At 42.9% G+C, this 27,749-nt stretch overlaps 1 protein-coding gene across 3 annotated transcripts in view; it reads left to right on the top strand.

Annotated features, from left to right (window-relative positions):
* LOC137384717 (mucin-2-like) overlaps window positions 1-27,749 on the top strand; it is a 212,090-nt gene that overhangs the window by 119,504 nt on the left and 64,837 nt on the right. For all 3 annotated transcript variants that reach the window (XM_068059034.1, XM_068059033.1, XM_068059032.1), the window contains 16 exons: window positions 2,081-2,140; window positions 3,537-3,896; window positions 4,906-4,965; window positions 7,172-7,231; window positions 8,627-8,986; window positions 9,996-10,055; window positions 12,263-12,322; window positions 13,718-14,077; window positions 15,087-15,146; window positions 17,354-17,413; window positions 18,809-19,168; window positions 20,178-20,237; window positions 22,445-22,504; window positions 23,901-24,260; window positions 25,270-25,329; window positions 27,536-27,595. In XM_068059034.1, coding sequence (XP_067915135.1) covers window positions 2,081-2,140; window positions 3,537-3,896; window positions 4,906-4,965; window positions 7,172-7,231; window positions 8,627-8,986; window positions 9,996-10,055; window positions 12,263-12,322; window positions 13,718-14,077; window positions 15,087-15,146; window positions 17,354-17,413; window positions 18,809-19,168; window positions 20,178-20,237; window positions 22,445-22,504; window positions 23,901-24,260; window positions 25,270-25,329; window positions 27,536-27,595 — 2,460 coding nt within the window. The remainder of the gene's footprint in view (window positions 1-2,080; window positions 2,141-3,536; window positions 3,897-4,905; window positions 4,966-7,171; window positions 7,232-8,626; window positions 8,987-9,995; window positions 10,056-12,262; window positions 12,323-13,717; window positions 14,078-15,086; window positions 15,147-17,353; window positions 17,414-18,808; window positions 19,169-20,177; window positions 20,238-22,444; window positions 22,505-23,900; window positions 24,261-25,269; window positions 25,330-27,535; window positions 27,596-27,749) is intronic.

The raw sequence follows: 27,749 nt of genomic DNA, 5'->3' as shown, positions 1-27,749 counted from the left end.
TTCCAAATTGTTTCCTTTAAAATGTTTCTATCTCTACTCATTATGTTGTAACGGATTGGGCAGCTGTTAGGAATTAATACTCCTGACACAGCATTTAGCAGAATGGGAATGTGGATCAGCAAATTGACGCCAATTGATTTATGTTGTGATGTGCATTAAATTCCACACCCACGCTCCTGATATGTGCTCCGGACTCCAAGCAAAAAAGGTGTATGATCTATTAGTATTATATATATTTTCAGTTATCAAACATATTTGTCAGACAATCTCAACATTGAGGTTGTAAAAAATGCCAAGAAGTGAGTGAAAGTCATGCAGCCGATCCATCTCACTCCATCAAACAGATTCAACTGGAAAACCCTATTGTACTGTTCCTCACTGTTCAGAGCTCAGGTATCGGACTCACCAGTTTTGTTTTGATGCCCCCTAGAAAATCTAGGCTGGCAACTGCTGGGCAGCAGGTTCTTTTGTAGAATTTCATTTCCTTCCACCACCACTCCTTCCCTTTCTAGGCGGCTGATGCTGAGTGGAATACGAGTATCAAAAACAACCTGATGCTAGATCATTTGTGCTGTCGAATGTTGTGCTGACTTGATATTCTTTGCACGATTGTGGTAAAACTGTGTAACTGGAGTGTGATAAAGTATCTCTCAAGTCTGCTTTGAAAAGCCATCAAACGTCGAATAGCTGCTATGTGTTCACCTCCTCCTGGGCGATTATAATTGACTGCTGCCCATACACATTTCAAGAAATCGACTGAGACATAGGTCAGTCTAGTCAGCTGTTTAATCTCTATTCCCACTGAGTAGAAACAGCAGCATTGCATGAGTCTGAGTATGTAAACGTCAGGAGCTCCCACTCAATATGCTCAAGGTTCAGCACCATTCGCAATGACTCAGATACTGAAGCAGCCATTGTCCATTTGCAGGAAGACCTGGACAACATCTAGGCTTGGGCTGATAAGTGGCAAGTAACAATCGTGCCACACAAGTGGCAGGCAATGACCGCCTCAAACAAGAGAGAATCTAACCATGTCCCCTTGACGTTCAATGCATTATCATTGCTGAACATAACTCATCTGCTGACTCCCCAACCAGTCCACCATATAGAGGCACAAGTCAGGAGTTTGAAGGAATAATCTCCACTTGCCTGGACAGGTGCAGCTCCAACTACACTCAAGAAGCTCGACACCATCCAGGACAAAGCATTCCACATGATTGGCACCCTCTGCACTAACATTCACTCCCTCCACCACCGACGCACAGTGACAGCAGTGTGTACCATCTACAGGCGGCACTGCAGAAACTCACCAAGGCTCCTTCAACAGCACCTTCCAAACCCACGACCTCTACCATCTAGAAGGGCAAGGGCAGCAAATACATGGGAACACCACCACCTGCACATTCCCCTCCAAGCCACACGCCATCCTGACTTGGAACTATATTGCCGTTCCTTTACTGTCACTGGGTCAAAATCCTGGAACTCCCTTCCTAACAGCACTCTTGATGTACCTACACCCCATGGACTGCAGCAGTTCAAGAAGGCAGCTCACCACCACCTTCTCAAGGGCAATTAAGAATGGACAATAACTGCTGGCATCGCCTGTGACACCTATGTCCCCCGAATGAATAAACAAAAACTCACTCTGCATACTCTACTGCGGTCAGCTCTGGATGGCCCTGAGAGGTGTTCTCCTCGTATAATTGACAAGATTCCTTCCTGAGTATTTTCAGAATCACTGTTTATCTGGATAACTCAGGTCAATATGCATTTGTCCATTGTAAGAATTTTCAACTGGCTATTGGAAACTAATATTTGCAAGGTCTCTATTAAATCTATGTGAGATTTCTAGTTACTTTTATATTGTGGAAATGATGCCCTGAATATAAGGGCCATGAAATAAATATATTCTCTCTCCACTAAAATAATTTTATTAAGTTGATGAAGATAGAAGTGAAGAGATTTCAATTTTGCAATTTTCATGCTTGGCTTCATGCAAAAGAAAATTAAGTTTTTAGATCTGATACACTGCACGCTGAGGTTCGGCAGTAACAGGTTGAAATGTTTTCCTGCTCTATAGAAACCACGTCAACAACAGTGATACCAACGAAAACTACATCCACCACCAGCTACATACCTGGTAAGTGACAGTGATTTTATACTTTGCACCAGATCTGGCTCCACAGGTGAGTTGTTTGCTAACTCCATGTGATCTGTCATTGAGTAGATAACACAATACAGCTTTCATTTTTACTCCCAAAGGTTCCTTTGCAATTGTTTGCTTTCAAAATGTTTGTATCTCTGGTCATTATGTTGTGACCTACAGCAAAGTGCTTACGAAACTGTGCTCCTGACCTGACATTTAGCAGGGTGGGTATGTTTATTGGAAATTGATGGGAAATGACAGTTTATTTTGCAATGGGCATCAACCTCGACACACATATCCCTCATATTTACCCCTGGCATGTGTAACTCCAAGTGAGAAGGGTTTATTGTAATATATATTCTTATTATAAAGCATGGCCAGAATTTATCGCCACCCCAGTGAGCTGGATGGTGTGTGGGGGTGTGGGGTGCGGGGGTGGTGCTGACGTAAAATGGAGCAGGAGGCTCTATGAGGCCTTCCCGACCCACTCGCGCTTCTGCCGTACTTTACATAGGGTGGGGGGAGGGTGCGGGGTGAATGACAGGCCACCCGTCCCAGGCCAATCAAGGCCCTTAAGTTGCCAATTAACGGGCACTTAAGAGCCTGCACCCACCTCCATGGGGATTTTACCTGTGGCAAGTGGGCGTCCTGGAGCCGGGAAAGGCCCCCCGGAAAAGGTTGGCGGCCACTCAGCACACCGGGGGTGGGCCCTGATAATCGGGCTCAGTGACGCCCCTCTTCCCCAACCACCCCCAGGACCCAAGACACCCACCCTTCCCTGCAAACCACCACCATTGCATTGCCGGGGCCCGCCAGCTCCCGTCCACCCAACATTAAGTCCAGCCCCATGTTTTTAGTTATCCCACATTTGCCACATAATATCAACACTTGGATAGAAAATTGGAACAAGAAATGAAAGTCACACATACGATGCACCTGACTCCATCATAAGAGTTCAGCTGCAAAGCCCTGTTGGACTATTTCTCACCATTCTGAGTGCAGGTTAAAGATTTGCTTGTCGTTTTTATGCCCGCTAGAAAATCAAGTCTGACATACTCTGGGCAGTAGGTTCTTTTGTAATATTCCATTTCCAGATCAACCCACTTGTAAGCAGTTAAAGAACATTCCCACACTCTTGCATATGTTGAGTATAATATTAGTATGAAAAAAACAACCTGATGCTCGATGAGTCATGCTGTCAAATGTTGTGCTGATTTGATATTCTTTCCACCGTTGTGATGAAATTGTGTGACTAGGATGTGATGTAGCATCTCAAATCGAAAGGAAATGGTACCAATTTAGAAAAGTTGTCTTGCAATCTTAATCGTTGTATTTCTTGTTAATTAACTTGATTAAAGGCTGATTCATTAAGCCTAGACTACTTTTGCAGGGGATGAATGTAACGGTGAATGGTCTCGTTGGTTTAATGAACACACACCTTCTCTGATCAGCCCAGGCGATTCTGAATTATTGGATCCCACGCGCAATGAACTGTGTCCTTCCTCTTCCGATGCAATTAATAAAATTCAGTGCCAATTTGTTGATTACCCTGAGTGGCCAGTAAGTGAATCAACAGACAATGTGACCTGTGACAAAGACACAGGACTTGTCTGTATATTCAGTGAAAATACTGTGCAGGAGAGGAAGTTTTGTTATGACTACCAAATTCGAGTTTGCTGTGAGCCGCAAATAATAACAGAATGGACAACAACCACTCTGCCTGAAACCACTTCTACAACCATGACTTCTGGTAAATATGACATTTATGTGCAAGGAAATTGTCTTTTAGTGCAAAAGCTCTTCGAACAAATCTGTGCCATTTCAGTGAAAGTTCTACATCCAACATGATCAGTATATCAAGCAAAAAAAGCAATAATTAGATCTAAGATTAGAAATTACTGTCAGTGGTAATAGTAAGCTTGCAAAGCTGCACAGATTTGCCAGAGGTTTTGCTGTCTGCTATTTTAATCAAATCATTAATCCACATAAAGTAAATGGGCTAATGCAACAATTAGTGAAGATGATAATGATAAGATGATTAACATATCTTTGAATTATTCGCCTAACATAGTTTCATCCATTATTTAAATCTTCACCTCAACCTTTATGCCTTCACCACCTTCCGGACTGGCATAGCAACCTTCCACATTATAAGCCGATATGCAGTCCGTACAATATCAAGAAAGTGATTGATACAAAGGTCGGTGTGACATCAATCTAATCTCTATCACCACTGATTAGAAAGAGCAACATGGCATGTGTCTGAATATGGTGGTGCAGGTTCCCAGCATCAATATTTAACTGAGAGGATCTTTCACTGACTTTAAATACTCTGGGCAGGTGAGCACTTGGGAGGAGTGAGTCCTGCATAATTGTCACGATGCTGCCCAAGTATCTACAGAGCCATTGTTTATCTGGGCAGGGGAGGTCAATATGAGTCTGTCTGTGGTAAGACGTTTCCACTGTCTATTGATAAGAAATATTTCAGGAACTCCTTTGACAGCAGAATCAAATCCATTTGACAATTCCAGCAATTCTAATACTTGTGGAAATGGTGTCCTGAATGTAAAGGCCATCAAAAGATGTATTCTCTCTCCACTAAAACAACTTTATTGAATAGACTAAGATAGAAGTGTCTGGATTTGGGTTTTGCAACTTTTATGCTTGGCTATAGGCAGCAGAATAGCAAATTTTTAAAACTGATGCAGACGAGCCTCAGTGTGCAGTGTAAGAGGGTGAAATATTTTCATTTTCCATAGAACCCACACCATCGATAGTGACATCGACCTCAACTACGTCGACCACCAGCTACATACCTGGTAAGTGACAGGGGTTTTGTACCTTGCACCAAATCTGACTCGACAAGTGGATTGTTTTCTAAATCCATGTTGTCTGTCATTAAGTCGGTAACAAATATGGCTTTCATTTGTCTATCTCAAGTTTTCCTTCCAAATTGTTTCCTTTAAAATGTTTCTATCTCTACTCATTATGTTGTAACTGATTGGGCAGCTGTTAGGAATTAATACTCCTGACACAGCATTTAGCAGAATGGGAATGTGGATCAGCAAATTGACGCCAATTGATTTATTTTGTGATGTGCATTAAATTCCACACCCACGCTCCTGATATGTGCTCCGGACTCCAAGCAAAAAAGGTGTATGATCTATTAGTATTATATATATTTTCAGTTATCAAACATATTTGTCAGACAATCTCAACATTGAGGTTGTAAAAAATGCCAAGAAGTGAGTGAAAGTCATGCAGCCGATCCATCTCACTCCATCAAACAGATTCAACTGGAAAACCCTATTGTACTGTTCCTCACTGTTCAGAGCTCAGGTATCGGACTCACCAGTTTTGTTTTGATGCCCCCTAGAAAATCTAGGCTGGCAACTGCTGGGCAGCAGGTTCTTTTGTAGAATTTCATTTCCTTCCACCACCACTCCTTCCCTTTCTAGGCGGCTGATGCTGAGTGGAATACGAGTATCAAAAACAACCTGATGCTAGATCATTTGTGCTGTCAAATGTTGTGCTGACTTGATATTCTTTGCACGATTGTGGTAAAACTGTGTAACTGGAGTGTGATAAAGTATCTCTCAAGTCTGGTTTGAAAAGCCATCAAACGTCGAATAGCTGCTATGTGTTCACCTCCTCCTGGGCGATTATAATTGACTGCTGCCCATACACATTTCAAGAAATCGACTGAGACATAGGTCAGTCTAGTCAGCTGTTTAATCTCTTTTCCCACTGAGTAGAAACAGCAGCATTGCATGAGTCTGAGTATGTAAACGTCAGGAGCTCCCACTCAATATGCTCAAGGTTCAGCACCATTCGCAATGACTCAGATACTGAAGCAGCCATTGTCCATTTGCAGGAAGACCTGGACAACATCCAGGCTTGGGCTGATAAGCGGCAAGTAACAATCGTGCCACACAAGTGGCAGGCAATGACCGCCTCAAACAAGAATGAATCTAACCATGTCCCCTTGACGTTCAATGCATTATCATTGCTGAACATAACTCATCTGCTGACTCCCCAACCAGTCCACCATATAGAGGCACAAGTCAGGAGTTTGAAGGAATAATCTCCACTTGCCTGGACAGGTGCAGCTCCAACTACACTCAAGAAGCTCGACACCATCCAGGACAAAGCATTCCACGTGATTGGCACCCTCTGCACTAACATTCACTCCCTGCACCACCGACGCACAGTGACAGCAGTGTGTACCATCTACAGGCGGCACTGCAGAAACTCACCAAGGCTCCTTCAACAGCACCTTCCAAACCCATGACCTCTACACCTAGAAGGGCACGGGCAGCAAATTCATGGGAACACCACCACCTGCACATTCCCCTCCAAGCCACACGCCATCCTGACTTGGAACTATATTGCCGTTCCTTTACTGTCACTGGGTCAAAATCCTGGAACTCCCTTCCTAACAGCACTCTTGATGTACCTACACCCAATGGACTACAGCAGTTCAAGAAGGCAGCTCACCACCACCTTCTCAAGGGCAATTAAGAATGGACAATAAATGCAGGCATCGCCTGCGACACCTGTGTCCCCCGAATGAATAAACAAAAACTCACTCTGCATACTCTACTGCGGTCAGCTCTGGATGGCCCTGAGAGGTGTTCTCCTCGTATAATTGACAAGATTCCTTCCTGAGTATTTTCAGAATCACTGTTTATCTGGATAACTCAGGTCAATATGCATTTGTCCATTGTAAGAATTTTCAACTGGCTATTGGAAACTAATATTTGCAAGGTCTCTATTAAATCTATGTGAGATTTCTAGTTACTTTCATATTGTGGAAATGTTGCCCTGAATATAAGGGCCATTAAATAAATATATTCTCTCTCCACTAAAATAATTTTATTAAGTTGATTAAGATAGAAGTGAAGAGATTTCAATTATCCAATTTTCGTGCTTGTCTTCATGCAAAAGAAAATTAAGTTTTTCGATCTGATACACTGCACGCTGAGGTTCGGCAGTAACAGGTTGAAATGTTTTCCTGCTCTATAGAAACCACGTCAACAACAGTGATACCAACGAAAACTACATCCACCACCAGCTACATACCTGGTAAGTGACAGTGATTTTATACTTTGCACCAGATCTGGCTCCACAGGTGAGTTGTTTGCTAACTCCATGTGATCTGTCATTGAGTAGATAACACAATACAGCTTTCATTTTTACTCCCAAAGGTTCCTTTGCAATTGTTTGCTTTCAAAATGTTTGTATCTCTGGTCATTATGTTGTGACCTACAGCAAAGTGCTTACGAAACTGTGCTCCTGACCTGACATTTAGCAGGGTGGGTATGTTTATTGGAAATTGATGGGAAATGACAGTTTATTTTGCAATGGGCATCAACCTCGCCACACATATCCCTCATATTTACCCCTGGCATGTGTAACTCCAAGTGAGAAGGGTTTATTGTAATATATATTCTTATTATAAAGCATGGCCAGAATTTATCGCCACCCCAGTGAGCTGGATGGTGTGGGGGGGGTGGGGTGCGGGGGTGGTGCTGACGTAAAATGGAGCAGGAGGCTCTATGAGGCCTTCCCGACCCACTCGCGCTTCTGCCGCACTTTACATAGGGTGGGGGGAGGGTGCGGGGTGAATAACAGGCCACCCGTCCCAGGCCAATCAAGGCCCTTAAGTTGCCAATTAACGGGCACTTAAGAGCCTGCACCCACCTCCATGGGGATTTTACCTGTGGCAAGTGGGCGTCCTGGAGCCGGGAAAGGCCCCCCGGAAAAGGTTGGCGGCCACACAGCACCCCGGGGGTGGGCCCTGATAATCGGGCTCAGGGACGCCCCTCTTCCCCAACCACCCCCAAGACCCAAGACACCCACCCTTCCCTGCAAACCACCACCATTGCATCGCCGGGGCCCGCCAGCTCCCGTCCACCCAACATTAAGTCCAGCCCCATGTTTTTAGTTATCCCACATTTGCCACACAATATCAACACTTGGATAGAAAATTGGAACAAGAAATGAAAGTCACACATACGATGCACCTGACTCCATCATAAGTGTTCAGCTGCAAAGCCCTGTTGGACTATTTCTCACCATTCTGAGTGCAGGTTAAAGATTTGCTTGTCGTTTTTATGCCCGCTAGAAAATCAAGTCTGACATACTCTGGGCAGTAGGTTCTTTTGTAATATTCCATTTCCAGATCAACCCACTTGTAAGCAGTTAAAGAACATTCCCACACTCTTGCATATGTTGAGTATAATATTAGTATGAAATAAACAACCTGATGCTCGATGAGTCATGCTGTCAAATGTTGTGCTGATTTGATATTCTTTCCACCGTTGTGATGAAATTGTGTGACTAGGATGTGATGTAGCATCTCAAATCTAAAGGAAATGGTACCAATTTAGAAAAGTTGTCTTGCAATCTTAATCGTTGTATTTCTTGTTAATTAACTTGATTAAAGGCTGATTCATTAAGCCTAGACTACTTTTGCAGGGGATGAATGTAACGGTGAATGGTCTCGTTGGTTTAATGAACACACACCTTCTCTGATCAGCCCAGGCGATTCTGAATTATTGGATCCCACACGCAATGAACTGTGTCCTTCCTCTTCCGATGCAATTAATAAAATTCAGTGCCAATTTGTTGATTACCCTGAGTGGCCAGTAAGTGAATCAACAGACAATGTGACCTGTGACAAAGACACAGGACTTGTCTGCATATTCAGTGAAAATACTGTGCAGGAGAGGAAGTTTTGTTATGACTACCAAATTCGAGTTTGCTGTGAGCCGCAAATAATAACAGAATGGACAACAACCACTCTGCCTGAAACCACTTCTACAACCATGACTTCTGGTAAATATGACATTTATGTGCAAGGAAATTGTCTTTTAGTGCAAACGCTCTTCGAACAAATCTGTGCCATTTCAGTGAAAGTTCTACATCCAACATGATCAGTATATCAAGCAAAAAAAGCAATAATTAGATCTAAGATTAGAAATTACTGTCAGTGGTAATAGTAAGCTTGCAAAGCTGCACAGATTTGCCAGAGGTTTTGCTGTCTGCTATTTTAATCAAATCATTAATCCACATAAAGTAAATGGGCTAATGCAACAATTAGTGAAGATGATAATGATAAGATGATTAATATATCTTTGAATTATTCGCCTAACATAGTTTCATCCATTATTTAAATCTTCACCTCAACCTTTATGCCTTCACCACCTTTCGGACTGGCATAGCAACCTTCCACATTATAAGCCGATATGCAGTCCGTACAATATCAAGAAAGTGATTGATACAAAGGTCGGTGTGACATCAATCTAATCTCTATCACCACTGATTAGAAAGAGCAACATGGCATGTGTCTGAATATGGTGGTGCAGGTTCCCAGCATCAATATTTAACTGAGAGGATCTTTCACTGACTTTAAATACTCTGGGCAGGTGAGCACTTGGGAGGAGTGAGTCCTGCATAATTGTCACGATGCTGCCCAAGTATCTACAGAGCCATTGTTTATCTGGGCAGGGGAGGTCAATATGAGTCTGTCTGTGGTAAGACGTTTCCACTGTCTATTGATAAGAAATATTTCAGGAACTCCTTTGACAGCAGAATCAAATCCATTTGACAATTCCAGCAATTCTAATACTTGTGGAAATGGTGTCCTGAATGTAAAGGCCATCAAATGTTGTATTCTCTCTCCACTAAAACAACTTTATTGAATAGACTAAGATAGAAGTGTCTGGATTTGGGTTTTGCAACTTTTATGCTTGGCTATAGGCAGCAGAATAGCAAATTTTTAAAACTGATGCAGACGAGCCTCAGTGTGCAGTGTAAGAGGGTGAAATATTTTCATTTTCCATAGAACCCACACCATCGATACTGACATCGACCTCAACTACGTCGACCACCAGCTACATACCTGGTAAGTGACAGGGGTTTTGTACCTTGCACCAAATCTGACTCGACAAGTGGATTGTTTTCTAAATCCATGTTGTCTGTCATTAAGTCGGTAACAAATATGGCTTTCATTTGTCTATCTCAAGTTTTCCTTCCAAATTGTTTCCTTTAAAATGTTTCTATCTCTACTCATTATGTTGTAACTGATTGGGCAGCTGTTAGGAATTAATACTCCTGACACAGCATTTAGCAGAATGGGAATGTGGATCAGCAAATTGACGCCAATTGATTTATGTTGTGATGTGCATTAAATTCCACACCCACGCTCCTGATATGTGCTCCGGACTCCAAGCAAAAAAGGTGTATGATCTATTAGTATTATATATATTTTCAGTTATCAAACATATTTGTCAGACAATCTCAACATTGAGGTTGTAAAAAATGCCAAGAAGTGAGTGAAAGTCATGCAGCCGATCCATCTCACTCCATCAAACAGATTCAACTGGAAAACCCTATTTTACTGTTCCTCACTGTTCAGAGCTCAGGTATCGGACTCACCAGTTTTGTTTTGATGCCCCCTAGAAAATCTAGGCTGGCAACTGCTGGGCAGCAGGTTCTTTTGTAGAATTTCATTTCCTTCCACCACCACTCCTTCCCTTTCTAGGCGGCTGATGCTGAGTGGAATACGAGTATCAAAAACAACCTGATGCTAGATCATTTGTGCTGTCGAATGTTGTGCTGACTTGATATTCTTTGCACGATTGTGGTAAAACTGTGTAACTGGAGTGTGATAAAGTATCTCTCAAGTCTGCTTTGAAAAGCCATCAAACGTCCAATAGCTGCTATGTGTTCACCTCCTCCTGGGCGATTATAATTGACTGCTGCCCATACACATTTCAAGAAATCGACTGAGACATAGGTCAGTCTAGTCAGCTGTTTAATCTCTATTCCCACTGAGTAGAAACAGCAGCATTGCATGAGTCTGAGTATGTAAACGTCAGGAGCTCCCACTCAATATGCTCAAGGTTCAGCACCATTCGCAATGACTCAGATACTGAAGCAGCCATTGTCCATTTGCAGGAAGACCTGGACAACATCTAGGCTTGGGCTGATAAGTGGCAAGTAACAATCGTGCCACACAAGTGGCAGGCAATGACCGCCTCAAACAAGAGAGAATCCAACCATCTCCCCTTGACGTTCAATGCATTATCATTGCTGAACATAACTCATCTGCTGACTCCCCAACCAGTCCACCATATAGAGGCACAAGTCAGGAGTTTGAAGGAATAATCTCCACTTGCCTGGACAGGTGCAGCTCCAACTACACTCAAGAAGCTCGACACCATCCAGGACAAAGCATTCCACGTGATTGGCACCCTCTGCACTAACATTCACTCCCTCCACCACCAACGCACAGTGACAGCAGTGTGTACCATCTACAGGCGGCACTGCAGAAACTCACCAAGGCTCCTTCAACAGCACCTTCCAAACCCACGACCTCTACCATCTAGAAGGGCAAGGGCAGCAAATACATGGGAACACCACCACCTGCACATTCCCCTCCAAGCCACACGTCATCCTGACTTGGAACTATATTGCCGTTCCTTTACTGTCACTGGGTCAAAATCCTGGAACTCCCTTCCTAACAGCACTCTTGATGTACCTACACCCCATGGACTGTAGCAGTTCAAGAAGGCAGCTCACCACCACCTTCTCAAGGGCAATTAAGAATGGACAATAATTGCTGGCATCGCCTGCGACACCTATGTCCCCCGAATGAATAAACAAAAACTCACTCGGCATACTCTGCTGCGGTCAGCTCTGGATGGCCCTGAGAGGTGTTCTCCTCGTATAATTGACAAGATTCCTTCCTGAGTATTTTCAGAATCACTGTTTATCTGGATAACTCAGGTCAATATGCATTTGTCCATTGTAAGAATTTTCAACTGGCTATTGGAAACTAATATTTGCAAGGTCTCTATTAAATCTATGTGAGATTTCTAGTTACTTTTATATTGTGGAAATGATGCCCTGAATATAAGGGCCATTAAATAAATATATTCTCTCTCCACTAAAATAATTTTATTAAGTTGATGAAGATAGAAGTGAAGAGATTTCAATTTTGCAATTTTCGTGCTTGGCTTCATGCAAAAGAAAATTAAGTTTTTCGATCTGATACACTGCACGCTGAGGTTCGGCAGTAACAGGTTGAAATGTTTTCCTGCTCTATAGAAACCACGTCAACAACAGTGATACCAACGAAAACTACATCCACCACCAGCTACATACCTGGTAAGTGACAGTGATTTTATACTTTGCACCAGATCTGGCTCCACAGGTGAGTTGTTTGCTAACTCCATGTGATCTGTCATTGAGTAGATAACACAATACAGCTTTCATTTTTACTCCCAAAGGTTCCTTTGCAATTGTTTGCTTTCAAAATGTTTGTATCCCTGGTCATTATGTTGTGACCTACAGCAAAGTGCTTACGAAACTGTGCTCCTGACCTGACATTTAGCAGGGTGGGTATGTTTATTGGAAATTGATGGGAAATGACAGTTTATTTTGCAATGGGCATCAACCTCGCCACACATATCCCTCATATTTACCCCTGGCATGTGTAACTCCAAGTGAGAAGGGTTTATTGTAATATATATTCTTATTATAAAGCATGGCCAGAATTTATCGCCACCCCAGTGAGCTGGATGGTGTGGGGGGGGTGGGGTGCGGGGGTGGTGCTGACGTAAAATGGAGCAGGAGGCTCTATGAGGCCTTCCCGACCCACTCGCGCTTCTGCCGCACTTTACATAGGGTGGGGGGAGGGTGCGGGGTGAATAACAGGCCACCCGTCCCAGGCCAATCAAGGCCCTTAAGTTGCCAATTAACGGGCACTTAAGAGCCTGCACCCACCTCCATGGGGATTTTACCTGTGGCAAGTGGGCGTCCTGGAGCCGGGAAAGGCCCCCCGGAAAAGGTTGGCGGCCACACAGCACCCCGGGGGTGGGCCCTGATAATCGGGCTCAGGGACGCCCCTCTTCCCCAACCACCCCCAAGACCCAAGACACCCACCCTTCCCTGCAAACCACCACCATTGCATTGCCGGGGCCCGCCAGCTCCCGTCCACCCAACATTAAGTCCAGCCCCATGTTTTTAGTTATCCCACATTTGCCACACAATATCAACACTTGGATAGAAAATTGGAACAAGAAATGAAAGTCACACATACGATGCACCTGACTCCATCATAAGTGTTCAGCTGCAAAGCCCTGTTGGACTATTTCTCACCATTCTGAGTGCAGGTTAAAGATTTGCTTGTCGTTTTTATGCCCGCTAGAAAATCAAGTCTGACATACTCTGGGCAGTAGGTTCTTTTGTAATATTCCATTTCCAGATCAACCCACTTGTAAGCAGTTAAAGAACATTCCCACACTCTTGCATATGTTGAGTATAATATTAGTATGAAATAAACAACCTGATGCTCGATGAGTCATGCTGTCAAATGTTGTGCTGATTTGATATTCTTTCCACCGTTGTGATGAAATTGTGTGACTAGGATGTGATGTAGCATCTCAAATCTAAAGGAAATGGTACCAATTTAGAAAAGTTGTCTTGCAATCTTAATCGTTGTATTTCTTGTTAATTAACTTGATTAAAGGCTGATTCATTAAGCCTAGACTACTTTTGCAGGGGATGAATGTAACGGTGAATGGTCTCGTTGGTTTAATGAACACACACCTTCTCTGATCAGCCCAGGCGATTCTGAATTATTGGATCCCACACGCAATGAACTGTGTCCTTCCTCTTCCGATGCAATTAATAAAATTCAGTGCCAATTTGTTGATTACCCTGAGTGGCCAGTAAGTGAATCAACAGACAATGTGACCTGTGACAAAGACACAGGACTTGTCTGCATATTCAGTGAAAATACTGTGCAGGAGAGGAAGTTTTGTTATGACTACCAAATTCGAGTTTGCTGTGAGCCGCAAATAATAACAGAATGGACAACAACCACTCTGCCTGAAACCACTTCTACAACCATGACTTCTGGTAAATATGACATTTATGTGCAAGGAAATTGTCTTTTAGTGCAAACGCTCTTCGAACAAATCTGTGCCATTTCAGTGAAAGTTCTACATCCAACATGATCAGTATATCAAGCAAAAAAAGCAATAATTAGATCTAAGATTAGAAATTACTGTCAGTGGTAATAGTAAGCTTGCAAAGCTGCACAGATTTGCCAGAGGTTTTGCTGTCTGCTATTTTAATCAAATCATTAATCCACATAAAGTAAATGGGCTAATGCAACAATTAGTGAAGATGATAATGATAAGATGATTAATATATCTTTGAATTATTCGCCTAACATAGTTTCATCCATTATTTAAATCTTCACCTCAACCTTTATGCCTTCACCACCTTTCGGACTGGCATAGCAACCTTCCACATTATAAGCCGATATGCAGTCCGTACAATATCAAGAAAGTGATTGATACAAAGGTCGGTGTGACATCAATCTAATCTCTATCACCACTGATTAGAAAGAGCAACATGGCATGTGTCTGAATATGGTGGTGCAGGTTCCCAGCATCAATATTTAACTGAGAGGATCTTTCACTGACTTTAAATACTCTGGGCAGGTGAGCACTTGGGAGGAGTGAGTCCTGCATAATTGTCACGATGCTGCCCAAGTATCTACAGAGCCATTGTTTATCTGGGCAGGGGAGGTCAATATGAGTCTGTCTGTGGTAAGACGTTTCCACTGTCTATTGATAAGAAATATTTCAGGAACTCCTTTGACAGCAGAATCAAATCCATTTGACAATTCCAGCAATTCTAATACTTGTGGAAATGGTGTCCTGAATGTAAAGGCCATCAAATGTTGTATTCTCTCTCCACTAAAACAACTTTATTGAATAGACTAAGATAGAAGTGTCTGGATTTGGGTTTTGCAACTTTTATGCTTGGCTATAGGCAGCAGAATAGCAAATTTTTAAAACTGATGCAGACGAGCCTCAGTGTGCAGTGTAAGAGGGTGAAATATTTTCATTTTCCATAGAACCCACACCATCGATACTGACATCGACCTCAACTACGTCGACCACCAGCTACATACCTGGTAAGTGACAGGGGTTTTGTACCTTGCACCAAATCTGACTCGACAAGTGGATTGTTTTCTAAATCCATGTTGTCTGTCATTAAGTCGGTAACAAATATGGCTTTCATTTGTCTATCTCAAGTTTTCCTTCCAAATTGTTTCCTTTAAAATGTTTCTATCTCTACTCATTATGTTGTAACTGATTGGGCAGCTGTTAGGAATTAATACTCCTGACACAGCATTTAGCAGAATGGGAATGTGGATCAGCAAATTGACGCCAATTGATTTATGTTGTGATGTGCATTAAATTCCACACCCACGCTCCTGATATGTGCTCCGGACTCCAAGCAAAAAAGGTGTATGATCTATTAGTATTATATATATTTTCAGTTATCAAACATATTTGTCAGACAATCTCAACATTGAGGTTGTAAAAAATGCCAAGAAGTGAGTGAAAGTCATGCAGCCGATCCATCTCACTCCATCAAACAGATTCAACTGGAAAACCCTATTTTACTGTTCCTCACTGTTCAGAGCTCAGGTATCGGACTCACCAGTTTTGTTTTGATGCCCCCTAGAAAATCTAGGCTGGCAACTGCTGGGCAGCAGGTTCTTTTGTAGAATTTCATTTCCTTCCACCACCACTCCTTCCCTTTCTAGGCGGCTGATGCTGAGTGGAATACGAGTATCAAAAACAACCTGATGCTAGATCATTTGTGCTGTCGAATGTTGTGCTGACTTGATATTCTTTGCACGATTGTGGTAAAACTGTGTAACTGGAGTGTGATAAAGTATCTCTCAAGTCTGCTTTGAAAAGCCATCAAACGTCCAATAGCTGCTATGTGTTCACCTCCTCCTGGGCGATTATAATTGACTGCTGCCCATACACATTTCAAGAAATCGACTGAGACATAGGTCAGTCTAGTCAGCTGTTTAATCTCTATTCCCACTGAGTAGAAACAGCAGCATTGCATGAGTCTGAGTATGTAAACGTCAGGAGCTCCCACTCAATATGCTCAAGGTTCAGCACCATTCGCAATGACTCAGATACTGAAGCAGCCATTGTCCATTTGCAGGAAGACCTGGACAACATCTAGGCTTGGGCTGATAAGTGGCAAGTAACAATCGTGCCACACAAGTGGCAGGCAATGACCGCCTCAAACAAGAGAGAATCCAACCATCTCCCCTTGACGTTCAATGCATTATCATTGCTGAACATAACTCATCTGCTGACTCCCCAACCAGTCCACCATATAGAGGCACAAGTCAGGAGTTTGAAGGAATAATCTCCACTTGCCTGGACAGGTGCAGCTCCAACTACACTCAAGAAGCTCGACACCATCCAGGACAAAGCATTCCACGTGATTGGCACCCTCTGCACTAACATTCACTCCCTCCACCACCAACGCACAGTGACAGCAGTGTGTACCATCTACAGGCGGCACTGCAGAAACTCACCAAGGCTCCTTCAACAGCACCTTCCAAACCCACGACCTCTACCATCTAGAAGGGCAAGGGCAGCAAATACATGGGAACACCACCACCTGCACATTCCCCTCCAAGCCACACGTCATCCTGACTTGGAACTATATTGCCGTTCCTTTACTGTCACTGGGTCAAAATCCTGGAACTCCCTTCCTAACAGCACTCTTGATGTACCTACACCCCATGGACTGTAGCAGTTCAAGAAGGCAGCTCACCACCACCTTCTCAAGGGCAATTAAGAATGGACAATAATTGCTGGCATCGCCTGCGACACCTATGTCCCCCGAATGAATAAACAAAAACTCACTCGGCATACTCTGCTGCGGTCAGCTCTGGATGGCCCTGAGAGGTGTTCTCCTCGTATAATTGACAAGATTCCTTCCTGAGTATTTTCAGAATCACTGTTTATCTGGATAACTCAGGTCAATATGCATTTGTCCATTGTAAGAATTTTCAACTGGCTATTGGAAACTAATATTTGCAAGGTCTCTATTAAATCTATGTGAGATTTCTAGTTACTTTTATATTGTGGAAATGATGCCCTGAATATAAGGGCCATTAAATAAATATATTCTCTCTCCACTAAAATAATTTTATTAAGTTGATGAAGATAGAAGTGAAGAGATTTCAATTTTGCAATTTTCGTGCTTGGCTTCATGCAAAAGAAAATTAAGTTTTTCGATCTGATACACTGCACGCTGAGGTTCGGCAGTAACAGGTTGAAATGTTTTCCTGCTCTATAGAAACCACGTCAACAACAGTGATACCAACGAAAACTACATCCACCACCAGCTACATACCTGGTAAGTGACAGTGATTTTATACTTTGCACCAGATCTGGCTCCACAGGTGAGTTGTTTGCTAACTCCATGTGATCTGTCATTGAGTAGATAACACAATACAGCTTTCATTTTTACTCCCAAAGGTTCCTTTGCAATTGTTTGCTTTCAAAATGTTTGTATCTCTGGTCATTATGTTGTGACCTACAGCAAAGTGCTTACGAAACTGTGCTCCTGACCTGACATTTAGCAGGGTGGGTATGTTTATTGGAAATTGATGGGAAATGACAGTTTATTTTGCAATGGGCATCAACCTCGCCACACATATCCCTCATATTTACCCCTGGCATGTGTAACTCCAAGTGAGAAGGGTTTATTGTAATATATATTCTTATTATAAAGCATGGCCAGAATTTATCGCCACCCCAGTGAGCTGGATGGTGTGGGGGGGGTGGGGTGCGGGGGTGGTGCTGACGTAAAATGGAGCAGGAGGCTCTATGAGGCCTTCCCGACCCACTCGCGCTTCTGCCGCACTTTACATAGGGTGGGGGGAGGGTGCGGGGTGAATAACAGGCCACCCGTCCCAGGCCAATCAAGGCCCTTAAGTTGCCAATTAACGGGCACTTAAGAGCCTGCACCCACCTCCATGGGGATTTTACCTGTGGCAAGTGGGCGTCCTGGAGCCGGGAAAGGCCCCCCGGAAAAGGTTGGCGGCCACACAGCACCCCGGGGGTGGGCCCTGATAATCGGGCTCAGGGACGCCCCTCTTCCCCAACCACCCCCAAGACCCAAGACACCCACCCTTCCCTGCAAACCACCACCATTGCATCGCCGGGGCCCGCCAGCTCCCGTCCACCCAACATTAAGTCCAGCCCCATGTTTTTAGTTATCCCACATTTGCCACACAATATCAACACTTGGATAGAAAATTGGAACAAGAAATGAAAGTCACACATACGATGCACCTGACTCCATCATAAGTGTTCAGCTGCAAAGCCCTGTTGGACTATTTCTCACCATTCTGAGTGCAGGTTAAAGATTTGCTTGTCGTTTTTATGCCCGCTAGAAAATCAAGTCTGACATACTCTGGGCAGTAGGTTCTTTTGTAATATTCCATTTCCAGATCAACCCACTTGTAAGCAGTTAAAGAACATTCCCACACTCTTGCATATGTTGAGTATAATATTAGTATGAAATAAACAACCTGATGCTCGATGAGTCATGCTGTCAAATGTTGTGCTGATTTGATATTCTTTCCACCGTTGTGATGAAATTGTGTGACTAGGATGTGATGTAGCATCTCAAATCTAAAGGAAATGGTACCAATTTAGAAAAGTTGTCTTGCAATCTTAATCGTTGTATTTCTTGTTAATTAACTTGATTAAAGGCTGATTCATTAAGCCTAGACTACTTTTGCAGGGGATGAATGTAACGGTGAATGGTCTCGTTGGTTTAATGAACACACACCTTCTCTGATCAGCCCAGGCGATTCTGAATTATTGGATCCCACGCGCAATGAACTGTGTCCTTCCTCTTCCGATGCAATTAATAAAATTCAGTGCCAATTTGTTGATTACCCTGAGTGGCCAGTAAGTGAATCAACAGACAATGTGACCTGTGACAAAGACACAGGACTTGTCTGCATATTCAGTGAAAATACTGTGCAGGAGAGGAAGTTTTGTTATGACTACCAAATTCGAGTTTGCTGTGAGCCGCAAATAATAACAGAATGGACAACAACCACTCTGCCTGAAACCACTTCTACAACCATGACTTCTGGTAAATATGACATTTATGTGCAAGGAAATTGTCTTTTAGTGCAAACGCTCTTCGAACAAATCTGTGCCATTTCAGTGAAAGTTCTACATCCAACATGATCAGTATATCAAGCAAAAAAAGCAATAATTAGATCTAAGATTAGAAATTACTGTCAGTGGTAATAGTAAGCTTGCAAAGCTGCACAGATTTGCCAGAGGTTTTGCTGTCTGCTATTTTAATCAAATCATTAATCCACATAAAGTAAATGGGCTAATGCAACAATTAGTGAAGATGATAATGATAAGATGATTAACATATCTTTGAATTATTCGCCTAACATAGTTTCATCCATTATTTAAATCTTCACCTCAACCTTTATGCCTTCACCACCTTCCGGACTGGCATAGCAACCTTCCACATTATAAGCCGATATGCAGTCCGTACAATATCAAGAAAGTGATTGATACAAAGGTCGGTGTGACATCAATCTAATCTCTATCACCACTGATTAGAAAGAGCAACATGGCATGTGTCTGAATATGGTGGTGCAGGTTCCCAGCATCAATATTTAACTGAGAGGATCTTTCACTGACTTTAAATACTCTGGGCAGGTGAGCACTTGGGAGGAGTGAGTCCTGCATAATTGTCACGATGCTGCCCAAGTATCTACAGAGCCATTGTTTATCTGGGCAGGGGAGGTCAATATGAGTCTGTCTGTGGTAAGACGTTTCCACTGTCTATTGATAAGAAATATTTCAGGAACTCCTTTGACAGCAGAATCAAATCCATTTGACAATTCCAGCAATTCTAATACTTGTGGAAATGGTGTCCTGAATGTAAAGGCCATCAAAAGTTGTATTCTCTCTCCACTAAAACAACTTTATTGAATAGACTAAGATAGAAGTGTCTGGATTTGGGTTTTGCAACTTTTATGCTTGGCTATAGGCAGCAGAATAGCAAATTTTTAAAACTGATGCAGACGAGCCTCAGTGTGCAGTGTAACAGGGTGAAATATTTTCATTTTCCATAGAACCCACACCATCGATACTGACATCGGCTTCAACTATGTCGACCACCAGCTACATACCTGGTAAGTGACAGGGGTTTTGTACCTTGCACCAAATCTGACTCGACAAGTGGATTGTTTTCTAAATCCATGTTGTCTGTCATTAAGTCGGTAACAAATATGGCTTTCATTTGTCTATCTCAAGTTTTCCTTCCAAATTGTTTCCTTTAAAATGTTTCTATCTCTACTCATTATGTTGTAACTGATTGGGCAGCTGTTAGGAATTAATACTCCTGACACAGCATTTAGCAGAATGGGAATGTGGATCAGCAAATTGACGCCAATTGATTTATTTTGTGATGTGCATTAAATTCCACACCCACGCTCCTGATATGTGCTCCGGACTCCAAGCAAAAAAGGTGTATGATCTATTAGTATTATATATATTTTCAGTTATCAAACATATTTGTCAGACAATCTCAACATTGAGGTTGTAAAAAATGCCAAGAAGTGAGTGAAAGTCATGCAGCCGATCCATCTCACTCCATCAAACAGATTCAACTGGAAAACCCTATTGTACTGTTCCTCACTGTTCAGAGCTCAGGTATCGGACTCACCAGTTTTGTTTTGATGCCCCCTAGAAAATCTAGGCTGGCAACTGCTGGGCAGCAGGTTCTTTTGTAGAATTTCATTTCCTTCCACCACCACTCCTTCCCTTTCTAGGCGGCTGATGCTGAGTGGAATACGAGTATCAAAAACAACCTGATGCTAGATCATTTGTGCTGTCAAATGTTGTGCTGACTTGATATTCTTTGCACGATTGTGATAAAACTGTGTAACTGGAGTGTGATAAAGTATCTCTCAAGTCTGCTTTGAAAAGCCATCAAACGTCGAATAGCTGCTATGTGTTCACCTCCTCCTGGGCGATTATAATTGACTGCTGCCCATACACATTTCAAGAAATCGACTGAGACATAGGTCAGTCTAGTCAGCTGTTTAATCTCTATTCCCACTGAGTAGAAACAGCAGCATTGCATGAGTCTGAGTATGTAAACGTCAGGAGCTCCCACTCAATATGCTCAAGGTTCAGCACCATTCGCAATGACTCAGATACTGAAGCAGCCAGTGTCCATTTGCAGGAAGACCTGGACAACATCTAGGCTTGGGCTGATAAGTGGCAAGTAACAATCGTGCCACACAAGTGGCAGGCAATGACCGCCTCAAAAAAGAGAGAATCTAACCATGTTCCCTTGACGTTCAATGCATTATCATTGCTGAACATAACTCATCTGCTGACTCCCCAACCTGTCCACCATATAGAGGCACAAGTCAGGAGTTTGAAGGAATAATCTCCACTTGCCTGGACAGGTGCAGCTCCAACTACACTCAAGAAGCTCGACACCATCCAGAACAAAGAATTCCAGGTGATTGGCACCCCCTGCACTAACATTCACTCCCTCCACCACCGACGCACAGTGACAGCAGTGTGTACCATCTACAGGCGGCACTGCAGAAACTCACCAAGGCTCCTTCAACAGCAGCTTCCAAACCCACGACCTCTACCACCTAGAAGGGCAAGGGCAGCAAATACATGGGAACACCACCACCTGCACATTCCCCTCCAAGCCACACGCCATCCTGACTTGGAACTATATTGCCGTTCCTTTACTGTCACTGGGTCAAAATCCTGGAACTCCCTTCCGAACAGCACTCTTGATGTACCTACATCCCATGGACTGCAGCAGTTCAAGAAGGCAGCACACCACCACCTTCTCAAGGGCAATTAAGAATGGACAATAACTGCTGGCATCGCCTGCGACACCTATGTCCCCCGAATGAATAAACAAAAACTCACTCCGCATACTCTGCTGCGGTCAGCTCTGGATGGCCCTGAGAGGTGTTCTCCTCGTATAATTGACAAGATTCCTTCCTGAGTATTTTCAGAATCACTGTTTATCTGGATAACTCAGGTCAATATGCATCTGTCCATTGTAAGAATTTTCAACTGGCTATTGGAAACTAATATTTGCATTGTCTCTATTAAATCTATGTGAGATTTCTAGTTACTTTCATATTGTGGAAATGATGCCCTGAATATAAGGGCCATTAAATAAATATATTCTCTCTCCACTAAAATAATTTTATTAAGTTGATGAAGATAGAAGTGAAGAGATTTCAATTTTGCAATTTTCGTGCTTGGCTTCATGCAAAAGAAAATTAAGTTTTTCGATCTGATACACTGCACGCTGAGGTTCGGCAGTAACAGGTTGAAATGTTTTCCTGCTCTATAGAAACCACGTCAACAACAGTGATACCAACGAAAACTACATCCACCACCAGCTACATACCTGGTAAGTGACAGTGATTTTATACTTTGCACCAGATCTGGCTCCACAGGTGAGTTGTTTGCTAACTCCATGTGATCTGTCATTGAGTAGATAACACAATACAGCTTTCATTTTTACTCCCAAAGGTTCCTTTGCAATTGTTTGCTTTCAAAATGTTTGTATCTCTGGTCATTATGTTGTGACCTACAGCAAAGTGCTTACGAAACTGTGCTCCTGACCTGACATTTAGCAGGGTGGGTATGTTTATTGGAAATTGATGGGAAATGACAGTTTATTTTGCAATGGGCATCAACCTCGACACACATATCCCTCATATTTACCCCTGGCATGTGTAACTCCAAGTGAGAAGGGTTTATTGTAATATATATTCTTATTATAAAGCATGGCCAGAATTTATCGCCACCCCAGTGAGCTGGATGGTGTGTGGGGGTGTGGGGTGCGGGGGTGGTGCTGACGTAAAATGGAGCAGGAGGCTCTATGAGGCCTTCCCGACCCACTCGCGCTTCTGCCGTACTTTACATAGGGTGGGGGGAGGGTGCGGGGTGAATGACAGGCCACCCGTCCCAGGCCAATCAAGGCCCTTAAGTTGCCAATTAACGGGCACTTAAGAGCCTGCACCCACCTCCATGGGGATTTTACCTGTGGCAAGTGGGCGTCCTGGAGCCGGGAAAGGCCCCCCGGAAAAGGTTGGCAGCCACTCAGCACACCGGGGGTGGGCCCTGATAATCGGGCTCAGGGACGCCCCTCTTCCCCAACCACCCCCAGGACCCAAGACACCCACCCTTCCCTGCAAACCACCACCATTGCATTGCCGGGGCCCGCCAGCTCCCGTCCACCCAACATTAAGTCCAGCCCCATGTTTTTAGTTATCCCACATTTGCCACATAATATCAACACTTGGATAGAAAATTGGAACAAGAAATGAAAGTCACACATACGATGCACCTGACTCCATCATAAGAGTTCAGCTGCAAAGCCCTGTTGGACTATTTCTCACCATTCTGAGTGCAGGTTAAAGATTTGCTTGTCGTTTTTATGCCCGCTAGAAAATCAAGTCTGACATACTCTGGGCAGTAGGTTCTTTTGTAATATTCCATTTCCAGATCAACCCACTTGTAAGCAGTTAAAGAACATTCCCACACTCTTGCATATGTTGAGTATAATATTAGTATGAAAAAAACAACCTGATGCTCGATGAGTCATGCTGTCAAATGTTGTGCTGATTTGATATTCTTTCCACCGTTGTGATGAAATTGTGTGACTAGGATGTGATGTAGCATCTCAAATCTAAAGGAAATGGTACCAATTTAGAAAAGTTGTCTTGCAATCTTAATCGTTGTATTTCTTGTTAATTAACTTGATTAAAGGCTGATTCATTAAGCCTAGACTACTTTTGCAGGGGATGAATGTAACGGTGAATGGTCTCGTTGGTTTAATGAACACACACCTTCTCTGATCAGCCCAGGCGATTCTGAATTATTGGATCCCACGCGCAATGAACTGTGTCCTTCCTCTTCCGATGCAATTAATAAAATTCAGTGCCAATTTGTTGATTACCCTGAGTGGCCAGTAAGTGAATCAACAGACAATGTGACCTGTGACAAAGACACAGGACTTGTCTGTATATTCAGTGAAAATACTGTGCAGGAGAGGAAGTTTTGTTATGACTACCAAATTCGAGTTTGCTGTGAGCCGCAAATAATAACAGAATGGACAACAACCACTCTGCCTGAAACCACTTCTACAACCATGACTTCTGGTAAATATGACATTTATGTGCAAGGAAATTGTCTTTTAGTGCAAAAGCTCTTCGAACAAATCTGTGCCATTTCAGTGAAAGTTCTACATCCAACATGATCAGTATATCAAGCAAAAAAAGCAATAATTAGATCTAAGATTAGAAATTACTGTCAGTGGTAATAGTAAGCTTGCAAAGCTGCACAGATTTGCCAGAGGTTTTGCTGTCTGCTATTTTAATCAAATCATTAATCCACATAAAGTAAATGGGCTAATGCAACAATTAGTGAAGATGATAATGATAAGATGATTAACATATCTTTGAATTATTCGCCTAACATAGTTTCATCCATTATTTAAATCTTCACCTCAACCTTTATGCCTTCACCACCTTCCGGACTGGCATAGCAACCTTCCACATTATAAGCCGATATGCAGTCCGTACAATATCAAGAAAGTGATTGATACAAAGGTCGGTGTGACATCAATCTAATCTCTATCACCACTGATTAGAAAGAGCAACATGGCATGTGTCTGAATATGGTGGTGCAGGTTCCCAGCATCAATATTTAACTGAGAGGATCTTTCACTGACTTTAAATACTCTGGGCAGGTGAGCACTTGGGAGGAGTGAGTCCTGCATAATTGTCACGATGCTGCCCAAGTATCTACAGAGCCATTGTTTATCTGGGCAGGGGAGGTCAATATGAGTCTGTCTGTGGTAAGACGTTTCCACTGTCTATTGATAAGAAATATTTCAGGAACTCCTTTGACAGCAGAATCAAATCCATTTGACAATTCCAGCAATTCTAATACTTGTGGAAATGGTGTCCTGAATGTAAAGGCCATCAAAAGATGTATTCTCTCTCCACTAAAACAACTTTATTGAATAGACTAAGATAGAAGTGTCTGGATTTGGGTTTTGCAACTTTTATGCTTGGCTATAGGCAGCAGAATAGCAAATTTTTAAAACTGATGCAGACGAGCCTCAGTGTGCAGTGTAAGAGGGTGAAATATTTTCATTTTCCATAGAACCCACACCATCGATAGTGACATCGACCTCAACTACGTCGACCACCAGCTACATACCTGGTAAGTGACAGGGGTTTTGTACCTTGCACCAAATCTGACTCGACAAGTGGATTGTTTTCTAAATCCATGTTGTCTGTCATTAAGTCGGTAACAAATATGGCTTTCATTTGTCTATCTCAAGTTTTCCTTCCAAATTGTTTCCTTTAAAATGTTTCTATCTCTACTCATTATGTTGTAACTGATTGGGCAGCTGTTAGGAATTAATACTCCTGACACAGCATTTAGCAGAATGGGAATGTGGATCAGCAAATTGACGCCAATTGATTTATTTTGTGATGTGCATTAAATTCCACACCCACGCTCCTGATATGTGCTCCGGACTCCAAGCAAAAAAGGTGTATGATCTATTAGTATTATATATATTTTCAGTTATCAAACATATTTGTCAGACAATCTCAACATTGAGGTTGTAAAAAATGCCAAGAAGTGAGTGAAAGTCATGCAGCCGATCCATCTCACTCCATCAAACAGATTCAACTGGAAAACCCTATTGTACTGTTCCTCACTGTTCAGAGCTCAGGTATCGGACTCACCAGTTTTGTTTTGATGCCCCCTAGAAAATCTAGGCTGGCAACTGCTGGGCAGCAGGTTCTTTTGTAGAATTTCATTTCCTTCCACCACCACTCCTTCCCTTTCTAGGCGGCTGATGCTGAGTGGAATACGAGTATCAAAAACAACCTGATGCTAGATCATTTGTGCTGTCAAATGTTGTGCTGACTTGATATTCTTTGCACGATTGTGGTAAAACTGTGTAACTGGAGTGTGATAAAGTATCTCTCAAGTCTGGTTTGAAAAGCCATCAAACGTCGAATAGCTGCTATGTGTTCACCTCCTCCTGGGCGATTATAATTGACTGCTGCCCATACACATTTCAAGAAATCGACTGAGACATAGGTCAGTCTAGTCAGCTGTTTAATCTCTTTTCCCACTGAGTAGAAACAGCAGCATTGCATGAGTCTGAGTATGTAAACGTCAGGAGCTCCCACTCAATATGCTCAAGGTTCAGCACCATTCGCAATGACTCAGATACTGAAGCAGCCATTGTCCATTTGCAGGAAGACCTGGACAACATCCAGGCTTGGGCTGATAAGCGGCAAGTAACAATCGTGCCACACAAGTGGCAGGCAATGACCGCCTCAAACAAGAGAGAATCTAACCATGTCCCCTTGACGTTCAATGCATTATCATTGCTGAACATAACTCATCTGCTGACTCCCCAACCAGTCCACCATATAGAGGCACAAGTCAGGAGTTTGAAGGAATAATCTCCACTTGCCTGGACAGGTGCAGCTCCAACTACACTCAAGAAGCTCGACACCATCCAGGACAAAGCATTCCACGTGATTGGCACCCTCTGCACTAACATTCACTCCCTGCACCACCGACGCACAGTGACAGCAGTGTGTACCATCTACAGGCGGCACTGCAGAAACTCACCAAGGCTCCTTCAACAGCACCTTCCAAACCCATGACCTCTACACCTAGAAGGGCACGGGCAGCAAATTCATGGGAACACCACCACCTGCACATTCCCCTCCAAGCCACACGCCATCCTGACTTGGAACTATATTGCCGTTCCTTTACTGTCACTGGGTCAAAATCCTGGAACTCCCTTCCTAACAGCACTCTTGATGTACCTACACCCAATGGACTACAGCAGTTCAAGAAGGCAGCTCACCACCACCTTCTCAAGGGCAATTAAGAATGGACAATAAATGCAGGCATCGCCTGCGACACCTATGTCCCCCGAATGAATAAACAAAAACTCACTCTGCATACTCTACTGCGGTCAGCTCTGGATGGCCCTGAGAGGTGTTCTCCTCGTATAATTGACAAGATTCCTTCCTGAGTATTTTCAGAATCACTGTTTATCTGGATAACTCAGGTCAATATGCATTTGTCCATTGTAAGAATTTTCAACTGGCTATTGGAAACTAATATTTGCAAGGTCTCTATTAAATCTATGTGAGATTTCTAGTTACTTTCATATTGTGGAAATGATGCCCTGAATATAAGGGCCATTAAATAAATATATTCTCTCTCCACTAAAATAATTTTATTAAGTTGATGAAGATAGAAGTGAAGAGATTTCAATTTTGCAATTTTCATGCTTGGCTTCATGCAAAAGAAAATTAAGTTTTTCGATCTGATACACTGCACGCTGAGGTTCGGCAGTAACAGGTTGAAATGTTTTCCTGCTCTATAGAAACCACGTCAACAACAGTGATACCAACGAAAACTACATCCACCACCAGCTACATACCTGGTAAGTGACAGTGATTTTATACTTTGCACCAGATCTGGCTCCACAGGTGAGTTGTTTGCTAACTCCATGTGATCTGTCATTGAGTAGATAACACAATACAGCTTTCATTTTTACTCCCAAAGGTTCCTTTGCAATTGTTTGCTTTCAAAATGTT

The sequence above is a fragment of the Heterodontus francisci genome, chromosome 27, assembly GCF_036365525.1.
Source record: "Heterodontus francisci isolate sHetFra1 chromosome 27, sHetFra1.hap1, whole genome shotgun sequence".
NCBI lineage: Eukaryota > Metazoa > Chordata > Chondrichthyes > Heterodontiformes > Heterodontidae > Heterodontus > Heterodontus francisci.
The sequence above is the reverse complement of the archived record's forward strand: the minus strand, read 5'-3'. Positions and strand labels throughout refer to the sequence as shown.